Source organism: Morus notabilis, unplaced genomic scaffold (genome assembly GCF_000414095.1).
Source record: "Morus notabilis unplaced genomic scaffold, ASM41409v2 Scaffold25, whole genome shotgun sequence".
NCBI lineage: Eukaryota > Viridiplantae > Streptophyta > Magnoliopsida > Rosales > Moraceae > Morus > Morus notabilis.
Window position 1 is genome coordinate 96,624 of NW_010357699.1, and position 18,164 is coordinate 114,787.

At 33.4% G+C, this 18,164-nt stretch overlaps 3 protein-coding genes across 6 annotated transcripts; all 3 read left to right on the forward strand.

The window, feature by feature from the left end:
- The first annotated feature begins 4,243 nt into the window (after positions 1 to 4,243).
- LOC21403177 (methylesterase 10) lies at positions 4,244 to 5,555 on the forward strand. Its single transcript, XM_024175230.1, has 3 exons — positions 4,244 to 4,621; positions 4,902 to 5,030; positions 5,124 to 5,555. The coding sequence occupies exons 1-3, from the start codon at positions 4,259 to 4,261 to the stop codon at positions 5,403 to 5,405; spliced, it is 774 nt and encodes a 257-aa protein (XP_024030998.1). The 5' UTR covers positions 4,244 to 4,258; the 3' UTR covers positions 5,406 to 5,555.
- An 890-nt stretch (positions 5,556 to 6,445) lies between these two features.
- On the forward strand, positions 6,446 to 8,957 carry LOC21403178 (alpha-hydroxynitrile lyase). The gene is made up of 3 exons (XM_024175015.1): positions 6,446 to 6,482; positions 7,511 to 7,692; positions 8,712 to 8,957. Exons 1-3 carry the CDS (start codon positions 6,446 to 6,448, stop codon positions 8,955 to 8,957), a joined length of 465 nt encoding a protein of 154 aa, XP_024030783.1.
- A 3,897-nt stretch (positions 8,958 to 12,854) lies between these two features.
- On the forward strand, positions 12,855 to 17,047 carry LOC21403179 (salicylic acid-binding protein 2). Of its 4 annotated transcripts, none has more exons than XM_024174915.1 (5): positions 12,855 to 13,349; positions 14,818 to 14,961; positions 15,265 to 15,506; positions 16,543 to 16,607; positions 16,765 to 17,047. In XM_024174915.1, exons 1-4 carry the CDS (start codon positions 12,954 to 12,956, stop codon positions 16,589 to 16,591), a joined length of 831 nt encoding a protein of 276 aa, XP_024030683.1. In that variant the 5' UTR covers positions 12,855 to 12,953; the 3' UTR covers positions 16,592 to 16,607; positions 16,765 to 17,047. The 4 variants fall into 4 exon arrangements, with proteins under 4 accessions (XP_024030683.1, XP_024030680.1, XP_024030676.1 ...); XM_024174912.1 differs by having other exon boundaries at positions 16,543 to 16,598; XM_024174908.1 differs by lacking the exons at positions 16,543 to 16,607; positions 16,765 to 17,047 and adding an exon at positions 15,781 to 16,215.
- Positions 17,048 to 18,164: the final 1,117 nt, after the last annotated feature.

Here is an 18,164-nt window from a genome sequence, read left to right on the forward strand (position 1 = left end):
ATTGATTCTCTAATGGACAGTGATTCATAAAACACATTCATGAATCGGAGCTCCTACTGGTCTAAGTACCGAATCAACACTCAAGAGAATTATTTATCTACTTCTTTCTCAAGAAGAAATGGATTCCATCTCATATAATAACATTCCTAGCTACCTATTTCATTATGTCTCCAAAATACAAGAAATAGGATTCAGGGTCTCGGAATCCGTACCGAGTAAATCAAAAGACATAAATCCATAAATAGGAGTTTGTTAAGAACTCAGGATTAAGATCATCCTATATATGACTATCGGTAGACTCAATCAGAATTTCTATGCTTAACAGAAATTATTAAAAATTCATATTGTGTATGTGTCCTTGTTCCACATAATCTTATTATGCGAAATACACTCATTCAATATCTCGCCATATTAACAGTGCGGATAACACCGTTCCATTCTAAATGGGAATGACATGTATTAATAATGTTTTAATTAAAGATTCTAAACTTTAATTAAATTCATCATGAACAATGTTTTTTATTATTATCCTTAAACAATATCCTCTCGTATATAACACTTATATACTATGTTTAAGGTTACATAAACAATCACGGAATTTTCATTTGATATTCATAAAATATTCATAAATATATGCACATAAAATGATGAATAAGCTCTTTTATTAATTAAATAATAAATATCCTATTACATCTCATGCTTCTAGGACACTATTCCCAACACTTATAACCCTTATGTTTGATGCCATAGCTAAGAAAAGTACATGGTATTGACCTAAATTGAAGTTTCTTTTTGTTATAAGGTCTTATGTTTGGATAGCATGTGCAACCAAACACTCTTAGTTGTGAGTAAACATGCTTGGTATGAAAAAGGGTTTCTAAGGGTGTTTTGTTGTGGAGTTTTGGTGTTGGTAATCTGTTTATAAGAAAAACATAAGTTTGAAAGGCTTCATCCCAATATTTGAATGGCATAGAAGCTTGAGCAAGAAGTGTTAAACCAGTTTCAACAACATGTCTATGTTTATGCTCAACCACCCCATTTTGTTCATGAGTATGTGGACAGGGATGCCTATGTTCTACTCCCTGTTGAACTAAAAGGTCTGTAAAAGCTCTAAACTCTCCTCCCCAGTCAGTTTGGATACATTTGATAGGTAAGCCAATTTGTTTTTCCACTAGTGTTTTGAAATTCACAAAGGCTTGTAAGGCTTCAGACTTGGTTCTTAGAAGATATAACCATGTAAAACGAGAGTAAGCATCAATGAAATGAATGTAGTATCTATATCCACTGGAAGATAAAACAAGAGAAGGACCCCACAAATCAGAGTACACAAGCTGTAAAGGACTAGTGTAAACTGTATTTGAGAGAGAAAATGGCAATTTATGAATTTTCCCAAAATAGCAAGACTTGCAAACCAAAACAGATGAAGTTTTATTTATGTAAGAGAGATTACAACTGTTTAATACCAGTTTTACAACCTTATCTGCAGGGTGTCCTAATCTGTTATGCCACAATTCAAAACAAGATGGCTTAACAACAATACTAGTGTAAGCTTTGACATCAGAAATCAATGAACTAGACAATTTGGTAGAATTATGAAATGAAGTACAATAACCACTTTGAGAGTTTACTGGAGAACCAGTTTGAGAGTTTACTGGAATGGTGGACTTGAGATTGATCTAGGTGTTGTCAAACACATAGAGGCCATCTTTAAGACGACCTTCCAGCAGCACCACCTTGATCCTTGACAAAACAAAAGGTAGGATGAAATTCAAAAAACACATTGTTATCAGCTGCAAACTTGGAGACACTTAAGAGGTTTTTACGAATTTCAGGAACATGCAACAAGTGTTTAAGAGTAAGAGATTTAGCTGAGACAAAAGGACTAGAAAAAGTGGAAGAACAATATGCTTAATAGCCAATCCCTTACCATTTCCCATATGCACCTGATCCAAACCATAGAACTCAGAGCTGTTCATGAGATTTGACTGATCTGTAGTCAAATGATTAGTAGCACCTGAATCAGGGAACCACTCCATGTCAGCGGATTCATTAGTGTACCAGACTAAATCAAGAACTGCTTCAGGAGTGGCAAGTAGAGCACCCATTTGAGTAGAATTAGCAGCTGAATTTGGGTTTGGACATTGAGCCAAATTGCCTTGGACAGGATGCTTGAACTGAGAAGGTCCAGTGAAAGACCTGTCAAACTGATAATAGCACTGTATAACCATATGACCCTGTTTTCCACAAAGCTGGCACTGTATTTTGTTGCTATTCCATGACTGTCCTCTACCATGACTGAAGCGACCTCTGCTCTTACTGAAGTGATTACCAGAAAATTGACCAAGTCTAGAAGGAAAACCACCAGAGGATTGTCCAGGGAAAACAGGATTGGAAAAATGGCCAAAATTTGAATTATTTAATCATGAATTTGTGTTAGGTCGACCACTAGTCATGGCAAGATTGGCCAGAGAAGGCCCTGAAGAGGAATTGAAACCATCACTCTGCTTAACAGCTCTTTCAATTCGAACTTCTTGAGCCAGAATGAGAGACTCAACTTCTTCAACAGAATAGTCATTAAAACTGAAGCTTACACTAATTTCTAAGATATCATATTCAGGAGGTAGGCCATTGAAAATTGCATCTATGTGATCCTTAGTAGAAATTCCATGACCAACTAAAGCAAGCATATCAACAAAATGCTAATTCGGAGCAAATACTCATTAACAGACAAAGACTCCTTACGAGTGTTCTGCAATTGAGTTTTAAATTGGGACTTTTTTGCCCTAATTTGAGAGGCGAAGTATACCTCGACCGTACGCCAAATTTGTGCTGCTGTTTCGCAGTTGACCATGCAAGAAAGAATTGAATCAGACATCGAAGCTAGCATCCAAGATACGAGCAACTGATCTTGTTGCTCCCATTCTTCATAAGCTGAATTAACCACACGAAGAAGCTCATCCGCTGGAAAAAGAAACCGTGGAGGAGTCTGTGTAGAATCTGAGAGGAAATCTTAGAGGCAATGACCGCGAACAGTTGCAAGAATCTATCGCCGCCAAACCAAGAAATTATTGTTGTCCAGCTTCGACGCAATAGGATGCGAGAAAGTAACTGGAACAAACCGAGAAGAAGAAGAAGTTGTCGGTGCAGCATCTCCCATGGCGATCGTCGGAAAAGAAGCTCCGTCACCGGCGAAAGGGCTCTGATACCATGTAAAGAAACAAGCTCAACCGATTTCTAGAGAGAGAAAGAGGAATTGATGAGTGAGAAGAACTGAATCTCATTAAGCTCAAATCTGTTACAACTATTTACTTATACATAAATTAGTGAGGATAACAACCTCTAACAAACTATCCAATGAAAGCATTACACGTGTAAACTAAATCTAACATAATTAAGACTTCTTAACATATATAAATGAAAGAGCCATATCAAAAAATAAATACTTGAAGAGCGAATATTTGTGAGTTTTAGGCGCTTTAAATTTTTTTCTTTTAATTTTAACTTTTAAACTTTTTTATTTTTTTATTTTATTCTCTCATAATTTATGCTCATCCTATCATAATCCAAAACGATGATTTTTAAGTGCTCTATTTTTTTTTCTTTTCAACTTTCAACTCCTTTATTTCATTTTGTTATCTTATAATTTAACATGTTTGATGTGTTTCTGTGGTTAAATTCAATTTTTTGATTTAAACTACTATTAAAGTACTTTTGTTTTTTTGAAATTAGGTGTGGGGACTCGAATTCTACGCCTTGTTGTATAATTAGTTGTGAAATCACTATTAGGATATGCATTCCACCACTAAGTGTATATATTATTATTTTTTAATTAATAAGATTTTTTTTTTTCTGAAAATGGTTGTTTGTATTCCACATTATTAAAACTTTAATTATTAAAATTTTAATTACAACCTAATTCGTGCATTGCACGAACCTAAACTAGTTCTCGTAAAAAGAAACAATATCCCTAAATTGGTAAGTGTGGAAGCCTGAAATGGAAAGGACAAGCCCAAAGAAAAAAAAAATTTCACAGGGGAGGGTGTGGCCCTTGAACCGGTGGCAATATGGAGTACGTTTCATATAAGTCTATTTGACATCAAAATGAGTTGTCCGTTACGGTCAAATTCATTATTAGTTTCCCTTATTCAGTTTTGCTTTTTTCTTTCTTTTTCCTTATTTGTCCTAAACGCTTATATAAGATGGACAAAGCTTCAAGCCCGTGCAACATATCAAAAAAGAAAAGAAGAAAAAAAAAAAAATGGAGAAGGAGAAACACTTTGTTTTGGTTCATGGGACTTGCCATGGAGCTTGGTGTTGGTACAAGCTCCTCAGCCTTCTTAAGCTGGCCGGGCACCGTGCCACGGCTTTGGATCTCGGCGCTTCCGGGATCAATCCCAAGCAACTCAACGAGGTCTCCTCCGTTTCTGACTATATCCAACCTCTAATGGACTTCATGGCTTCCCTTCCTCAAGAAGAGCAAGTGATTCTAGTTGGCCATAGCTATGCCGGTTTTTGTATTTCTCTTGCCATGGAAAGCTTCCCTCGAAATATTTTGGTCGCGGTTTTCTTGACTGCCTACATGCCTCATCACAAGTCTCCGCCAGTAACTCTCATACGAGAAGTAGGTGAAATTAAGATCAAATATTTTTGCCTTTGTTTTTTTTTTTTTTTTTTTTTTTTTTTTTTAAAAAATTTTTTTTTTTTTTATATGAAAAAATATCTTATTACTCCTATCGTATATTTCTGAGTCGTCAGATCATTATTAAGTTTCTCTCAGTTTATATATATATATTATTTTAATTCGAGTTTAATTAGATCAAATGTGCAAAAATATGCTAATGGATATGCTAACATGGTCCTTTTTTTCTTTTCTTTCTGTTAATTTCTAACGGGAAAACCAGTTCTTCAAGAGGACCGCAGAGGAATCCTTATTAGATACCCAGATTACATTCCAAGATGATCTGCCAATATCGGTCATTTTTGGTCCAAATTATTTGAGAACAAAAATGTACACGCAATCTCCACCAGAGGCAAGTATAAACACCTTGGACAAATTTATATATTTTACTGAAATGCATAGCAAATTAAAGATTATGTGATCTAGTGCTGTGTTAATTAAGCAGGATTTGGAACTGGCGAAAATGCTAATGAGGCCAACTAGGATGTACATGGATGATTTTTCCAAAGAAGGTCTGCTCACAAAGTCGAAGTTTGGATCGGTGAGTCGGGTTTTTGTAGTCTGCGAGGACGATGAGGTGATGATGGAAGAATTCCAATGGTGGATGATTGAGAATAATCCGACCGAAGAAGTGATGATGATTAGAGGAGCTGATCACATGGCCATGCTCTCAAACCCCAAAGAACTTTGCCAATGCTTACTCAAAGTTGTTGAGAAATTATCATAGACGTCCTTTTGATAATAATATCAAGAACGAGAAGACTTAGACAACTTTAGTGGAAAAATCACTTGGAAGATTTTAGATGTTTGGTGCTTTGTATCTATTATTCACAAATGTTGTCCTTTTTTTTATTTTGCCTCTCTTTTGCCAAACACAATTACGTACACCGAGCGGTCGATCTATATGTCATGTTTTTCTAGCTAACACATGAGAAATAAGTGAGATATATATATGTTACGATAAATCCAAAGAATCCTTTTAAAATTTAATGAAATATGTCTATCATTTGAAAACCTTGTGCCTACATCGCTAGAATTAATATTGGTGCTAGCAATATTATACACATATGCTTTTGATCTCATAACATCTATTGTTTTTTTTTTCTTTTTTTAATTTGCTTTTGTTTCTTATGATATTTCCTATTAATAGCGCGTTCTCCCCGTTTTCTAATTGATTATCAATTAATTTTGTTTGATGTTGTTTATTGTGGATTTTCGAGCTGAACGTAGTTTTTTCTTTTTCTGAAAAGCTAATCATCGTAGTTTTCATGTTGACGTTTACTTTTCTGTCATTTTGTCGTTTCTCCAGTTAGTGTCGTTTTATTGTTGTTGTTTCCAGTACATTTCGTTTGTTTTAATGTCATCTTCTAATTGTTGCCGTTTTCCTAATCATGTCGTATTTCTCGTTTTTCCTCTTAATGCTCGTTTTACCTCTGTTATTATTATCTTTGATGTTCGTTATTGACTAGTCTGTTGTCTGTTCGTTATTGACTTGTCTGTTGTCTGTTCGTTTTTGACTTGCTGTTCGTTATTATCTATTGTTCAGGGAACGTCCTATTTGATTTTTTCAGTTTGATGGGGTTGTCGTTTTTTCATCTGATATTTTCTGATTAGGTTGCTGTCGTTTTTCCCGTTGATAACTTTTTTTCCCCCTTTATGTCACTCGTTTTTCAATTAACGTTATATGTTTTGATGTCGTGTTCTTGTTGTCGTCAGGTGAGGTGGTTTAGTCATGCAGTCTTGTCGGTATTCTCTTTCTCCATGTTAATGTCGTTCATTAAGACCTTTTTTGATATGCCAACAGGTAAGTTAGATATTTTATCTTATGTATAAATTAAAAAATATACAAATTTAATAATTAAAAAAACTTATTTTATTAACACGTTAGGTGTATCAAAAAATCTTTCTAATTATTTTTGTTTTTCATCTGTCGTCATCTCAATGTTATTTTCGCTTCTTATTGTTGTCGTCTTCTAATTTTTATTTACTTTTTTTACTGTTTACATCATTGTCGCCTGGTAATTATTCTTTTTATAATAATTAATTACTAATTATTAATTATTATTGATTAATATGTTATATATTGATAATTATAATTTAATATTAATTATTAATTATTTATTTAATAACCTATTATTATTTATTTTATTATTAATATGTTATATAATTAATTTTTGACAATTAATCTTTAACTAAATAAATAATTACTATATTACTTATTATTTTATTAACAAAATTAAAAGCTTAATAGTAATAAATTAATACTTAATTAATAATTAAGTAATTATTTATTTAATAACCTATTATTATTTATTTTATTGTTAATATGTTATATAATTATTTTTTGACAATTTATCTTTAAGTTATCGAGGTGGTTGGTTCTGAGGCATCGACTTTTCCTTGCTGACATTTTCAAAGTCATGTTGTTTCTTATTTGATGTCATTTCTATACTATTTCCGTTGCATATTATTATCTACTTTTGTGGCTGTTTCTGGTTTTAATAAATAGAATAAATGATAGAGACATCACATCACTTCTGATTCTAAATTTTGCACCAATTTTGACTTGTTATTTTTTTTTATTGATAGCCATTTTAAAAATTTGTCTCATAAATTACTAATAGGAGATTTCATTTATCAATAAAAAAGTAATAATACATATGAAAATCTTATAAAAACTTACAGGATATTTGTTTCACAACTCAAGTTAAGAACTTGAATTGTATATATGAGAGAAAAAAACTGCAGTAAAAAGTTAAATTTAAATTTTTATAAGAGAAAATACTGTAATAATAGAACTTGAGTTTTAATATGTACTTATTCACATAATAGGCCATGGAGCATGGTGCTGGAACAGGCTTGTACAGCTGCTCAAATCAGCAGGCCATCGAGTCACCGCGCTGGACCTGAGCGGCAGTGGAGTTGACCCGAAACGGCTAAACCAGATAACTTCCTTTTCCGAGTATGTTAAGCCATTGATGGAGCTCATGGCACCTCTAGCTGAATATGAGAAGGTGGTTTTGGTTGGCCACAGCTATGGAGGAATGGCTATTTCCTTAGCCACGGAGTTGTTTCCCCGGAGAAGATCACAGTCGCAATTTATGTGACATCTTTTGTGCCTAACAACTCTTCATCTCTACCAGCAACTTTGTGCAAGAGGTATACACAAATGGTACAAATTAATATAGTTTTTGGTAAAATGTGTAACGTTCTGTCTTATACTGTATGTCACTTTCGTTTTGTTTTTATTTTTTTTTTACATAAAAAAATAAACTATCGGTAATTTTTTATTTTTTAATCGTTACATCTGTAATAAAAATTATTTATTTTACATATTTTTTTAATCTAATGTGATTTTAATAAGATTTAAAGGTTATAAACTGACCCAACAGGTATGTTAGCCTACCGGTCCCTTGTACTAATTATTGGCTTTGGTGGACTTTTTGTTTTTTTAAACAAGTTCTTTAAAAGGACCCCAATGGAATCCCTCATGGATTTCCTGTTCTCCTTTGATAATGAACCAGAAAACTCACCAACCTAAGTCATGTTTCAGCCGAAATACATGGCAGCAAACCTTTATCAGCACTGCCAAACAGTGGTAAGTAAATAGCAACCTGGCGTAGCTAGAGAAATTTCAATAGGGCACTATATGAGAGAAATTAAAAATGGTATGTTACGAAGAGGGAGATGTACTTATATATTTCAATTATTAAAAGGAAGCAAACTAAGAGGACATCATGATTTAGAATTATTCTCGTTTTACGTGTATTTTTTGTGATAAAAAAATATTGTAAAAAATCATGAATCATGATTCAGAATCAAAGACGAATATAGGAAATAAACGTCCCCTAAGTTATAATTTTTCATGCAAAATGAAAACATAATTAAAATTTTTTAAAAACCTTACGGGCAAAAATAAAAATTTCAAGAGTTCAGAACAACATGGCTCTGCCACTTATAAAGCAAAATTTACTTGACAAAAATGAAGAAAGAACACGGTCTTTGTTATTCACTTAATTTTCTTTTCATATAGGATTTGATATTAGCAAAGATGTTGGTGAGACCAAGTAGGCTGTTCTTGGAGGACCTGGCCAAAGAATCCATGGTGACAGATGAAAGATTTGGGTCGGTTCGGCTGGTTTTTGTAGTGTGCGACGAGGATGGGCTATTGCAAGAAGATTTCCAGCGCTGGCTTACTGAGAACAGTAAGACCAAGGAGGTGAAGTTGATATTGGGAGCTGACCACATGGTTATGCTTCTGTCTCTTCCAAATTGCTGAGAATTCAACACTATTACTTTATTACTTGGCCCGTTTACTTTGCGAGTTCAAATTGGGAGGTTTGAACCTGTGAGTTTGAATTCTTGGGTTTAAATCTATATGTGACTTTTTTTTTTTATTTGAACTAGTGTTGGATACTTAAGGTCTAAGTAAGGAATAAAGTTTGAAGCAACATTTTGTTATATTATTGAACTATGAGTTTTTTTTATAAAAAAAATGTGAAAATGGAATTTTTGAGTTAGTTTTGTGAAGAGTATTTTAGGTTAGAATCTTATGACTGCATTGTATGAGTTATCAAATCCTATATACTAAGCACTGGCTCTTCTAAAAAATAACAAATTTATTATGCATCTGTCTTTTACAAACTTCTGAGAATTAACCACTGTTGCTATATTACTTTCACTGTACTTTGTGACTTGTGAGTTTAAGTACTATAGATATTAAGCACTAGTACTTCAAACAGAATATGTTAATTGTAAATTTAGTAATTTAAAATTCTTTAAACACTTACGGGGCAAAAGTAAAAATTCTAAAAGTTGGGAAGAATGAGGCTCCGCCATCTATAAAAGCAAACTTTACATGACAAAAATGAAGAAAGAACGACGTCTGTATTATTAATCACATTGTTTCTCTTTTCATATATGATTTGAAACTAGCAAAGATGTTGGTCAGACCAAGTATGCAATTATTAGAGGATAATATATCGAAGCTCAAGTTATATGATAAATCAAGACATAAAAAAAAAAAAAAAAAAAAAAAAAAAATGTAGGAGCGACCCCGGGGCACCCCAAGCCACCCCTGGGAAGCCCCCGGGGGAACCCCCGGGGCACCCCAAGGGCACCCCGGGGCACCCCCGGGACACCCCTGGAGCACCCCCGGGAGATCCCTAGGAGACCTCCGGGAGACACCCGGCAGACCCCCGGGAGACCCACGGGAGACCCCCGGGGCACCCCGGGACACCCCCGGGAACCCCCGGGGCACCACCGGGGCACCCCTGGGGAACCCTAGGGGCGCCCCTGGGGTGCCCCCGGGACGCCCCCGGGGCACACGCGGGACACGCCCAAGAGATCTGCGGGAGACCCCCGGGAGACCCACGGAAGACCCCCGGGAGGCCCCTGGGAGACCTTGTTAAATTTATCTTATATTACTAATAATCTATAAATTATCTTTTCATAATTTAAAGGTTATTTTTCATAATTATAGGTTATTTTTCGTAACTTACAGGTTATATTTCATATTATGCATATTACTTTTTATAACCTGCAGATTATCTTTCGTATATTGCCGGTTATTTTTTGTAGTGACATCAAAATATTGTGCAGTAGAATAAATAATAGAGTTTGAAAAAATAAATTTAAACTTGAAATTTTCTCTTTTCTTTCAAGAACCTGAAACAATAATTTCCATGTTTAAGCAAGTATGCTATTGTTATTTTTTGTTCATTATCCGCTTCAAGACATTGTTCTTCAGAAGGTTGGTGAGCGGTTTTTGGAGGAAAGAGAGAAAGGAAGAGAGTCTCTAAGGTATTTTTAGGATTTTGATTTTTTTAATATAAAATTTGCTATTAATTTTTATTCTTTAAATTTCTAATGTAAATTAGTTTTTGAGAATTTTTAAAAATGCCATCAATAAAATAACACTATTTTATTTATGCCACGATTGTTAAATTTATCTTATGCCACTAATAATTTTATCTTTTCATAATTTGCAAATTATCTTTTGTAACCTATAGGTTATTTTTCACATCCTGCAGGTTATTTTATGTAATGACAGTAAAATTTTGTGTAATAGCATAAACAATAGAGTTGCAAAAAACAATGGTTAAACGTAAAATTTTCTCATTATGTTTTTATCCCCTACAATTATGTTATTTGTCTCATATCTCCCTTCAATTAATTAGAAAGCTCAACAGGCGAATATTAAATAATAGGATTATTATTACTGGTGCCCCTAAATTTTAAAGTCATTCCAAGTTTTTCCCCTGAGCCTTAAAACTCTCATTTTACCCCTTAGAATTTGAATTGTTCCCACTTAACTAAATCTATTGTAATTTTTGTTAAAAACATATAGAAAAAGGACAGTAGTGCAGTCACATGGTATTTTTATTTGAATTTATGTTAAAAATAAACAAATAAAAACTACATGGCCACTTCTAATCCATCTTTTATGTCTAATGTAATTTAACAAAAATTCTTACAAAAGGGTTTAAACGAGATAAATTCAAAATTCACTAAGTAAAGTGAGAGCTTTTAAAATTTAGGGTGTAAAGTGAAAATGACTCTAAAGTTCAAGGGGCACCAATGAGATTAATTAAGAGTAATAAGCCTAAAACATATTAAAGACCCAATATGTGATGAGAACTTTAAAATAAAAAGTGCAACTATTAGGGTTTGGTCTTAAGACTTCTTGCTTTAATATCATATTAGTTTATTAATCCATCATAAAAGTTTAAATTATTAAGAGTTCTAATTATTAAGAGTTCTAATAATAGTTTATATATGTATATATATATATATATTAACTTTAACCACTTTTAAAAAAAAATTATCGATTTTTTTTTTTATAGTGTAAGAAAAAAACCTTAGTAATAAATACAGTTTGAATTGTTAGATTCTCTTCAAGTTCTGTTAAGTTATTAATTTTTTTTTTCAATATGATGTAATTTTGATTTGATCAATCGGACAGTTTTAAACTAGGTATTTCCAGTTCATACCCTCCTGATATTAAAGTCCAAAAATAGCAACTATGCCGCCCATTGATTTGTTTCGTTGTTTATATGTGCTTAATATGTATATCATTTTTTTTTTTAAATGGAGCACGCTTGGTATTAATATGTATATCATTTTCACTCTAAAAAAAAATCTATCATTTTCTATATTTGGAAAATCCTGCTTCAATATCCAAGATAAACCATTTTCCTATGAGAAGTAGAAGGAAATTGGTTGTTCTTATGAAATCTTCCTTTCTTAGCTTAGATTAAGATATCATCAGACCGGTAAGTTCAATCAAATTAAGAAGGAACCACAGGTTTTGTGATTCCTTCTTTCCGCTCGTCAAGCTACAACAATAGCACTCATAAAAGAATTCAAGATTATTACATATATATGAATATCTTTTTTTTTTTTTTTCCCTGAACTACACATTGTCTCCGTTTTGGTTATACAACTTTTGCCGTAAATGAATTGCAAGATTTGTCGTTGTTTAAGCGGAAAATATTATAGGAGAATTTTTGGGTACTTGACTAATGGAAAAATTTATATTAATCGGATAGATCAGATAAATGCTACTTTTTTATTAATGTCTTTGAACTTTGTACTTGTGCCTTCTAAATTTTGAAAAAGGTTCATCTCACTTTTTAAAATATGAAAAGTGATTCAAAACACACCATAAACTAATGTTTTTTTTTTATAAATACTTCCTGAATTATTCATTTGTGTCAACTTGTCCCTGATCTTTTAAGAATTAGGAGCAAATTGATACAAAAAATAATAATTTTAGAGGCAAAAGGACTTAAAATCAATAATTTGTGGGACATTTATAAAAACATAGGTAACATATATAAAAACATAATAATGTCATGTCATTATTTTGTTAATTTTATAAATGTAGGAGGCATTTTAAACTGAGCTACATCCTTCATAAGGTGAAATAAACCCTTTCAAGGGGCATGTTAAAACAACTTACAAAGTTAGGGGCATTTATGAAATTAATCCAAATTTAAAAAATAATTACACCTAATTTTTAGATGAAAGTGGTTCTGGTAATTCAGAAGTTACACTATAATCACCTTGCCTCGCAATGGCTTTGTGTGGGGCCGAAATAAAGCAAAATTATCAACAACAAAAAAACGCATACTTTTCTAACCGACAATAATTCAAAGCCCTATTAAGAGACGAAACGCAGAGCCACAGAACAAAAGAAAAAAGAAAAAGAAAAATGAGATTTTCCAGCTTAAAAGAGATTCTATAACAACATCATTCATAATATCAATATCAAATGGCTTCAGCAAAGGAAAACCATCATGAACATCACGCTAAGCACCACATAGTCTTGGTACACGGCGCGTGCCACGGTGCTTGGTGCTGGTACAAGCTGAAGCCACGTCTAGAGGCGGTGGGCCACCGTGTCACGGCACTCGATCTGGCGGCTTCTGGCATCAACATGAAGGCAATTCAAGACGTTCACTCAATGAATGACTACTCTCAACCTCTCTTGGAACTCTTGGAATCACTTGGTCCAAATGATCAAAAAGTTGTGCTTGTAGGCCACAGCCTTGGAGGCCTGAGTTTGGCCCTGGCCATGGACGAGTTCCCCGAGAAGATCGCCGTCGTCGTTTTCTTGACGGCGTTTGTGCCGGACACCGTCCACCAGCCTTCGTACGTTTTGGACCAGGTAACGGTGACTGGTTTTAATGCTCTAGTTGTTTTAATTATGACGTTAAGCACTCTATACTATATTTGGTCACTATGACCAAAATCTTATCATTATTTTTTTCTTTTATGAGAGAAAGGAAGTGGACGTTTATTTTACGGATTCAAAATTATTTTTAGTTTATGTGTGTTTTTTTAAAAGAAAACATTGTAACGAGTCACGAACTATAATTCAAATTATGACACGAATTCTCGTACTAAATTATACCAAAAATAGTTGCTTTGGCTTAATAGTCCAAAAGCTCATTATTTGGGTTTTGTACTATATTGTTCATTTTTCAACTATTAAATAGCAGTTAAATTGATTGGGGATTAAAAGTCGTGAATTGCTTTGATTATCACGTTGAACTTGAAAATAAAAATTTGAACCGTTTATGCTCCGTTTGTTTTGAAGATTCTGATCTGGTTCTGACTCATGATTTTTAATTCGTTACGGTATTTTTATCTTATAAAAACTTTAAATTTTAAAAATCAGACTCATGAACTATGATTATGAACCCATAAACCAAACACCACCTTTATAATTCAACTAAATAATGAGTTGTACCATAATAATGAGTTCTATCATAATAGTTTATTGCATAGTATATCTAAACTAAATAATGAGTTGTACATTCAGTAAAAAAATTAATGAGTTGTACCATAATATTTTTTGTCTGTGATTTCTTTTTTTTTAGAAGGTAGATTTTCTAGTACGACAGACGCACTGATATGCTAAGTTTTTTAACTATTGAATTTTATAGATATATTGACATACCGGAAAAAGTCGCGTTTAAAAATTAAAATTTGGATTTGGAACGGGATTGGCATTGTCTACTTCCTTTTGTTTTGTATGATTTTTTCTACTTGGGTCAAGTGTGTAATATGTTAATTTGGAATGAATTTTTCCTTAAAAAAATCATTGTTGAGTCGCCTTTCCAATGGTTTTTTTCTTTTCTTTTTTGGCACCGAACAAAATTGCTTTCTTTACTTTGAGTGGATAATACTTTTTTGTTGTTTTGTCACAAGGTCGTAATGAAATATCATTATTTGTGTTATAATATATCCAATCATTTTCATACTCAAGAGTTCCTTTTATTAATCATGAAAGGTGCTCAACATTACATACCTTTGGTTAAATCCTTAAAAATAGAAAATAAAAATAAAAAGTTTTGACCAATCACATAGTGTAAGTGTGTAGAACAGATTAATTAAGACAGATTGTGCTAAAATGCGATTTTCATTACTGCTTTAATTGATAATGGTAAAATTGATCCCCATCTTAATTGATGTACTGATTAACGGTGTTATTCCATCGTTAATATTTATTCCATCTTTTTGTCGGGTCAAAACGTGTTTTTCACTTTCCCTTTTTTTAGGGAACAACACGTTTTAATTACTAGAAAATTTCAAAAATTGCTTTAAAATTTTGTCATTTTCTGTCTGGAAAGTACTTAGAGCGGACTCCATCAGATTCAGATGCATGGCTGGACACTCAGTTTGGCTCATATCAAAGCCCCAATGGACCATTGACGTCGATGTTTTTTGGTCCCAAGTTTTTCTCTTCCAAGCTCTATCAGCTTAGCCCCGCAGAGGTAACATCTTTAATCTCTCACGCACATATAGAGGTGAATTTTCAATTGTTATGTTTTTATTAGTAGTTACTCATCAAATATAAAATTTGATAATGTGGAGTTATAAGAATCTAATCTCATTAATTATTATATAATTTTTAATCAACTATACAATTTATTATAACCATCTAATTAATATCATACAATTAAAATAATAATATCCACCGTTAAGTAAATATTAAAATAACTATTAAACATGTTCACATATTTAGTTAAAGTTATCTTACATGTCACTTCATTAACAGTATCATATTGAACTTGAAGGATCTTGAACTGGCCAACACTTTAGCAAGGCCTGGATCACTATTCCTAGAAGACCTGTCCAAAGCCAAGAAATTCACCGAGGATAGGTTCGGGTCAGTTCCTCAAGTCTATGTTGTTTGCGAAGAAGACAAGGCAATACCGGTGGAATTCCAGCGATGGATGATCGAAAATGGCGATGTGTCGAATGTGGTTGAGCTTTGCGGAGCAGATCACATGCCAATGTTCTCAAAGCCACAAGAATTGTGCGATTCTTTGGTGACGATTGTCGATAAATACGCTTAAATCATTATTATTATTATTATTACCGTTTGAACTTCTTTTGTGCTAGTAACCAAGTGGAGTTTTAAACCAAAAAAAATAAAAAATAAAAGATAAATACACTTAAATCATTATTATTATTACCATTTGAACTTCTTTTGTGCTAGTAACTAAGGGCGTAAAAATTGGTCCGAACCCAAAAAATATGTCCGACCTGTATGACCCGACTAAATAGGTTTTTTTTTTTTTAATTTTCAGATTCAAATGGTCCCAACCTGCACTGTGCGGGTTGGGGCGGGTCGGGCATTCTTGAACCCGCAATGCCCCGACCTGGCCGTTTTGATTCCTATCCCCCCCAGGGCCCAGGCAGGCGTGCTTCCTGTAGCCTTAAATCCCTCGTCCTCAGTCTCTCCTCTGTCCTCTCGCGGTCTCGCCTCTCGCCTCCCTCCTCCACCGCACACCCCCACAGGGCCCCACCCACAACACCATAACACCAGAGAAGACCATTGTTTTCCGCCATTTGTTTTCTTCTATCGTCTTCTTCTATGTTCCTGTAACCGCGCTGAAATCGACCTCTCTCTCTCACACAAAAACATGGCTACATGACTTGCGCGCTCACGGTTTTCATTGAAAACGCTTCTTCGGCTTGAATATGGAAGTTCGCTGGCTCACCGTTATCGCGGTGAATCACCCGCTTTCAAGGTTTTCATTTTTTTTTTTTTTCAAAAAACTTGTTATGGGTGTTTGGTCGATGATAAATTGGAAAGGGAATTCCTAGTCTTAAAAGACTCTCGATTGAGTCAATTGAAGCCAGAATTATTCATTTTGTTCGCGTTAATTAAAGTTCGATTACTTTGTTAATTTATTTAGTAAAGCCGACTATGAAACATCCAAATGCCATCTTACTTTATAGGAAATAAATGCCTTTATTGATTTTTATGACAGAAGCAAAATCAACAATCTTTCTGGTTATTTTGGTCCTTTAATGGTCTATCATTTGCTTGAATTTGATTGCTACAGCTTTACGAAGATGACACTTGCTTGTGTATATTGGATACGAATCCGCTGAGTCGTGGGTAAGTAAGGTATCATCTTAAGCTACAGTTATTAAGTTCTTCATCCAGAGTTAAGAGAAAACACTCACAAATATGCGCAGAAATGTTAAATTTTTTTTTTTTTTTTTATCTAATACTAAAATTGTAAATTATTTAAATTTATGGTTTTCTTTTCCTGGTCCCGCAGGCATTCTCTTATAATACCAAAATCTCATTATTCGTCACTGGAAACAACCCCTCCATCTGCAAGTAACTGACTTAAACTAGACAAAATTGATTTTCAAGCAATAAACTGCTTAGATTTGCACTTGTGTAATAGACGTTTCTCTGGATTCTAATGCTATTTCAATACCTATTCTTGGGCATTGTTTATTAGAAGTTTGCGCGTTATGTACCGAGGGAAATTTGTGTGTTGTTTGAGGTTCTATCGACATATTTGAGGAATAATATAGAGTAAAGTAAACAATAATCAATTTGTTTTGCAGGTGATTGCTGCAATGTGTTCAAAAGTGCCTTTTATAAGTACTGCAATTGATATATGGACTGTTTATTCTGGAATAAACTGTTTATTTTATATAGACTATTTTGTTTCTGAAGATTTTATTTCATCTCCTTATTGTTTATGCTTTTAGACTGTTAAAAGATCTATGAAGTCATAGATTAAAATTAGTTTTCACCAACCCGAGTAACCCAACCCTACCCGAGGTTACCCGAAAGGTTGCGGATTTATAGACTTAAGAGAGTGTCGCGGCCTAAAATTTTCTCAACCCACACTGATCGGGTCGGCTCAACCCGACCCTATCCGGCCGATTTACACCCCTACTAGTAACCAAGTGGAGTTTTAAACCAAAAATAAAAATAAAAAATTAAAGTATGCACTAGCTACAAGCATATTACAATTTACAATGTACTCTTGCTACCATAATATGCTTTTTGTTATAAGAATAAAGCGTTCTCAAATAACTGAGAAGTTGAACACTTTTCCGAAGGGTTTATAGAAAATAAGTTGTGTGACGCCCCTCCTATGAGGCCGCCACTGTAACTTAAACTTTAACTTGTACTTACTGGGGTTTCTTAAAATTTACGGAACATTTTTTTTTTTAATATAAGAAAGAATACTTTCATAATTTGTAACAATAATTTCAAATAAGTGAATCACTAAATTTCTTAAAGCTTTTCTTAATTTCAGTTAAGATAAAACGTTCTAAAAATATCTTTCAAACAGAGCAGCATTTGAACTCCTATTTCAAATACTCTTTAAAAGCCTTTCTAAAACTAGCCAATTCAATCAGGCCATTTAATTTTGACTTTAAAACGGATTTCGTGAGAAATCTTAAATTCAAGTACATCTTAAAGCCCTTTTAAAATCAATCGTTTAAATCGTCATGTTTAAAATTTGTTTATTTGTTGCATGCTCTGTTGCAACGTTCTAAAACTTAAATACTCAAAACAAGGGTTGTTAGCTACAACCTCGGTTTCCTTAACATACATATGTACCTATACTTTTTAAACATACATGCTTGAAACCTTTAAATCATATATACATATACATGATTTTTCTTAAACTTACTGCGGAAGATAACTGCG